Raw genomic sequence first — 6,000 nt, 5'->3', positions numbered from 1 at the left:
TGAGCTCTCTGGAATTCCCCCAGCTCCTAGGGGTGTTCCTCAGATTACAGTGTGCTTTGACATTGATGCCAATGGTATCCTTAATGTCTCTGCTGAGGACAAGACCACCGGACAGAAGAACAAGATCACCATCACCAATGATAAGGGAAGGCTGTCTAAGGAGGAAATTGAGAAGATGGTTCAGGAAGCAGAGAAGTACAAGTCGGAGGATGAAGAGCACAAGAAGAAGGTTGAGGCAAAGAATACCTTGGAGAACTATGCATACAACATGAGAAATACAGTCAAGGATGAGAAGATTGGTGAGAAGCTCCCTGCTGCTGATAAGAAGAAGATTGAGGATGCAATTGAGCAGGCGATCCAATGGTTGGACAGCAACCAGCTTGCTGAGGCTGACGAGTTCGAGGACAAGATGAAGGAATTGGAGAGCATCTGCAATCCGATCATTGCAAAGATGTACCAGGGTGCAGGTGGCGGTGATATGGGTGGTGCTGGTATGGATGAGGATGGTCCTCCTGCTGGTGGAAGTGGTGCCGGTCCCAAGATTGAGGAAGTGGACTAAGTTGCTGGTTTTCTATTTGCGTTGTTTCTTTTTGTTTTTTTGTGTCTTTAATATTTAAAAGATATTGCCCGTCTTTAAAATTCGCAAGTTATTTTTGTGATTTGTACCAGAATTTCTAGTTACATTTGGAGGTTTTGAACTTGTTTTGGTAGTTTGTTCAAAGCCAAATGGAATTGTCTTTTCGGTCGCATTTTTTTGGGTGAATTTTGCGGTCTCATTGCTTTGTGAGTGAAGGATACGTTTTGCTTAAATTTTCTGAAATTTATCTGAAACTGGAAGAGATAATTACACCATATAGATTGGCAATAGTTTTTTTCAAATTCACAATTTGAAAAAAAAAATTTCTCTCTTTTATGATGGAAAGTAGCAAATGATATTTATTTTTTGATTTTGTGATTAAAAATTAAAACAAATAACGTTTACAAGTTTTACATAGTTGAAGGGAAATTAAACATCCGTTGGTAATTATAATTTCTAGTCTTTATTATATGGATTTACTGATGAATCTGACCTGTCCATATGAATGAGACTGAATATTTTTTTAAACTTCTAAAAATAATCAACACTTCTTAAATTAATTTTACATAATACGATATGAATTTAATTAAACTTCACCAGAATTGTAATTTCTCCATTAAATTAAGTGTTCCTAAAATTTTCAATTTCGACATTATATCCCTATTTTAATTGAATACCAATGAAATATTTAAATTTCATTAATAAATGTCTTCCAAATTTTGTTTCATTCACTTAGTCCCCATTTGCCCCCAGTATAAGAATTCTCCACTGTTAAGAATTCTCCACTTTAGTCCCCTCCTTGTGCTGAGGATTGCTTCTTTTTTGGGTTGGTATAATGGAGGTTTAAGTCACTGAGCACAGAACAAACTAGCTGAACCCGGAACCTGACTATCTTGCCGGAGTAGATCGCTGATCGACGAGGGAGCACCTCGAAGAACCTGATTATATGGACGACAGGCCAACGCCATCTTAGCTAAATGATCAGCACACTCATCGGAATATGAAGTAGATCATAACACTAGTCTCAGTTGGCGAAGATCCTGAATTTGCTGCCCCAAATCTGCTTGTGGATTGCAGCCTAATTAAGAGTTATAAATGAGTTTGAGAATGATTCTTGTTTCTATGACAAGGACTCATAATGGAGGAGGTTAGTTTAGACCTTCAAAATCAGTCTCTGGACAGTTGTCATGGAGGATGAACAACCATTTCAAAGCTGCAACAAAAAAACAAAAAAAAGTTGATAGTGACCCAATCTTTTGAATTGTTCAACTGAGCCATTGATATCTGATCTTTTGCTCTTTATTATGGTTGTGTTTTTGTTTTGCAGGTGACTGCTAGCTATTTGATCTCGAAGGTTTTTCAGTCTGATGTTTGGTGTTTGATCCTTGATTTGCTCTACTCGCTTTAATGGCTATTTATTTATTTTGTTCTTCTCGTGGCCATATTTGTATTTGTTGACTACATATTTTATAAAAAATCAATTACAGTTCGACGCGTGACAGAGTAAGAGTAATATAGGAAGACTGTTCAAGTCTTCGATCCGAATTGTACACGTGACAGTTGATATTGTCTATTATGTGGTCCATGTAACATTGGATCAGCAAAGAGATGCAAGGTGACGTGGCTTCAGCAGTTATTCACATTCAAATTCAAATATAGGAGGGAAGCTTAACTGCAAGTGATGGCGTAGTGGAACTACTTGTAAGGCAGCGTGATCAGTGATCACGGAGGAGCAGTTCGACAGTTTGAAGTGCAGTTCGATGGTCATCTTTGAGGAATATAAATAGCAGGGAAGACCCTAGAAAAAACCCCCAGACTCAGATCCAAGAAACCAGTCTTACTTTACATATTTCGTTCCAGTTTTTATATTTCCTGTTCTTTACATTCTTGTACTTTAAATTCCTGTACTGCACTTCATTCATAAGAGTAGTTTCAAGTAGATTGTCGCTGTAAATCTCTACGAGGCTGAGTTTGGATCATTGTAAGTTTTTCACACTAATGAAATGCTTCAATTGCTCTTTATTTAACTGTTCTTGTGCTTAAATTCTCCTAAATTAAGCCACCAGTAAAAGTCCTCTTCATTGAGGCTGAAAGAACTACAACACAATCGTCTGATAATTGGTTGGCAATCAAAATTCTGTAAGGACTGATTGATCCTTGTTGGCACGCTCATAATTACAAAAATAACTTTCGAAAGCCAAAATGCCAACATATATTTTTGGCATGCCCAGTGGGACACATTTAAAATGGCTAGACGTAGGAGACAAGGAGAAACTGAACGCCTGGAAGAAGGCGTGGAGGGAGAGGTAGAGATACCTAATCCAGAAGATAATGTAATAACACATCCTGTGGAAACCCCTATTTTATCGGAACCTATGGTCGAACAGACCAGTACTTCAGAACAAATACCATTTGTTCGTAATATTGGACGAGACCAAGGAATTGGACCATCCACTGTCCCATCTACTCAGCCAATGAATCTATGGGGTGGCCTAGTAGATGCCATGGGACAACAATTAATAAACACAATGAAAAGGTGGACAACATCCTTTTTTGATCGAATGAATAACCACCAACCAACAAATGCAAGACACATGGAGGAAGTAAATGTCCCTCAGCAAAGATTGGTTAGAGATAAACAGCCTATGCAAGTTAATGGACATTCTAATGGTCAAACTAGTAATCAGAGTCATGAAAGACCACCACCTCAGTCTTGGTATGAACCCATTTCGAGGCCTATAGTAGGCCAAAATGCCTCAATGTTCAACAGTGAAGCCATGGAAGTTCGTGGATCTGGCCCAGTACAAGAAAATGACATAAGAATTGTTTCAAATCCCACGTTCGAAGCCATACCTGGCACTAGGGGGTACAATAATCCTTATTCGAATTTATACCCGGGGGGTTGGAAGGTTTTCTCACAAATAGAAGGGATACGACACCTGTTCCAGCACCTTTCGTAGGTCCCTTCGCAGGACAGGCTCAAAGAGGTTACCCACACCCCCAACAGCAACTTGTACCACAGGGACAACCAGTCTCGAATGTACCACCCTATGGACCAAGAGGACCACAAGCACAAGTTTGTCTACCAAATCCTGTGTTTGTTCCCCCAGTAGTGGTTCAACAAGCACAAAATATGGTCCCTAGGGACCAAATTGCTGATATAGTTAGGGAGATGTGTAGACCAATGGCTCGGGGGGTCCAAACTCCTGTGTATAGAAAACCATACCCAGAATGGGTCGACAGGGTACATGAATACCCAAGGGTTTTCAGGATACTAGATTTTATCCTTTTTTTATGGGAACGGAAACCAATCAACAGTAGAGCATATTGCTAGGTTTGCTGCTCAATGTGGTGAATTTACCAATCATGACTATATGAAGTTGAGACTATTCCCAAACTCTCTAACTGGGGGAGCATTTGTATGGTACATTAACCTTCCACCTGGCTCTATCCAGACTTGGCAACAAATGGAAGAGGCGTTTCATGTCCAATTCTTCCAATCAGAGCCAGAAGTTTCCATGGCAGACTTGGCAAGATTGAGTCAAAGGCCTGAAGAGAAGGCTACTCAGTTTATTGCCAGATTTAAAAGGACTCAAAATAAATGTCGAATAATCTTGCCAGAGCCAGAATTCGTAAGATTGGCCCAAAATGACTTAGAGTTCAGGCTTCGAAAGAAGTTTGACTCAACAGAGTTCAGAGACTTAGTGGAACTGACTTATAAAGTATCTAGATATGAAGCATTACTAGAAGAGGAGCAAGATCGAAATAATGCATCATATAAGACATACTACAAAGATCCTAATTATGAGATTGATGTAGCAGAGATTGTAGGGAAAGATCCTATGATCTGTGAAGCATTAATTCATAAGGATACGACAATTGACCAGCAGTTTAAAAAGAAATATCTCCACAGGAAGTATTCTTTCGATTTAACTAAGGCAGATGACATTTTTGATCATTTGCTTGCGGCCAACTTCCTTAAGTTACCAAAAGGGGTTAAAATTCCATCTCTTGATGAACTTAAAGGAAAAGTATATTGTAAATGGCATAATTCTTGGTCTCACTCGACTAAAAACTGTGTTATTTTTCGAGACAGGATCCAAGAACAAATTCGGAAAGGGAGTTTGAAACTCCCAACCAAAGCTGAAAATGCCATGGGGATCGACAGTAATCCATTTCCAGAAATTGGAGAAGTGGCAGCCAATGTCATTATGCTAGATTTTCAGAACCTGTCTTTGAAAGAATTGGAAGAAGTCAATGTACAGATGCATGTGGCCAACCAGACAGCAATCGAGAAAGACACTAGAAATCTACCAGCTATTGGACAAGATTTCTCACACCAGAGAGAAGACTCTGATGAAGAAGCACTGGATGATGACTCCCTAGAGGCAGCCATAATGCAGAGGATGTGTCCCAGGTGCAGACTGAGTTATAAGTGGTTGAAAGGCCTTCCAGTCGATGGGAAGCAATATTATAGGGATGCGCAGAGGCATCCCAAACCAACCAATGCTTATAATAAAAGGCCGTATCCGGCTAAGGTTAGACAACAGCCATTAGTGGTTGAGCCTGCAGTTGACAGATTGCATGCTAAAGGCAAGAGGACCCTACATGAGTCTAGGACACCTAACTATTACAGAATGGAGAGTAGTCATTCTGAAAGAAGACTGGAGAAGAGTTCAGGTTTTATGATCAAAGCCAGAGATTGGCCCCCTAGACCAGCCTCACGGAGGATAGAAAATGATTACCTTCATCGAAGGCCTGAATCAGGCTCAAAGCTTGGGGTCAGGGCCAAGCAATTGCCTTCACAGCCAGCTTCGAAGGTGGCCTCGAAGGAAGAAAAGGGCAACGCAACATCTGGGTCAATAAGTTCGTGGGTACCTAGAGGTCCAGATTGGTTTATGATGCAGAACAAACCTAGGGAAGTGCCTATCCAAAGGAATGCTGGAAATCAAGGTAGGATGGTTAAGCCTCCTTTGGTAGCCCCCAACAATTGGGTATTGCTGAAACACCCAAGAACGAAGGAACCAGATATGGTCCCCGTAATTTCCAGATCACAAAGAAGGAAAATTCAGCGTAGGTACACCCAGTACCAGCAAGACCTGACAGAAAGTGGAGAGAGTTCTTCATTGATCCAGACCAAAGGAAAGAAGAATCCAAAGTCAGACCATACTCCAAAGCCAACTCTACAAAGCAAGGTGGGTTGCAGCAGAGAACAGTTGGCTAAGGTTAATTCTGAACTAAGAGTCAGAGAGAAGGCTAGCTTAGCAGGATTGGAGAAAACTCTGATGGAGAGTGGTAGCGAGACAGAAGAAGAAATTGGCATGAGCCAAAAGAAAGAAATGGTGGAAGCAGAAATGTTCGAAGCCTTCATGGCCGAGCAAACATTTTTGGTTGAAAAACCAGTCGAGGAAAACCATTCGACG

General features: G+C 40.5%; 1 protein-coding gene across 1 annotated transcript in view; it reads left to right on the top strand.

The window, feature by feature from the left end:
- LOC114255897 (heat shock cognate 70 kDa protein 2) overlaps positions 1 to 749 on the top strand; it is a 3,898-nt gene extending 3,149 nt beyond the window's left edge. Inside the window, exon 2 of the mRNA XM_028195444.2 lies at positions 1 to 749. This exon is cut by the window's left edge and continues 1,180 nt beyond it. Coding sequence (XP_028051245.1) covers positions 1 to 559 — 559 coding nt within the window. The 3' untranslated portion in view covers positions 560 to 749.
- The last annotated feature ends 5,251 nt before the right edge of the window (positions 750 to 6,000 follow it).

Source organism: Camellia sinensis, chromosome 10, assembly GCF_055761805.1.
Source record: "Camellia sinensis isolate YWXY chromosome 10, ASM5576180v1, whole genome shotgun sequence".
Classification (NCBI taxonomy): Eukaryota; Viridiplantae; Streptophyta; class Magnoliopsida; order Ericales; family Theaceae; genus Camellia; species Camellia sinensis.
The sequence above is the reverse complement of the archived record's forward strand: the minus strand, read 5'-3'. Positions and strand labels throughout refer to the sequence as shown.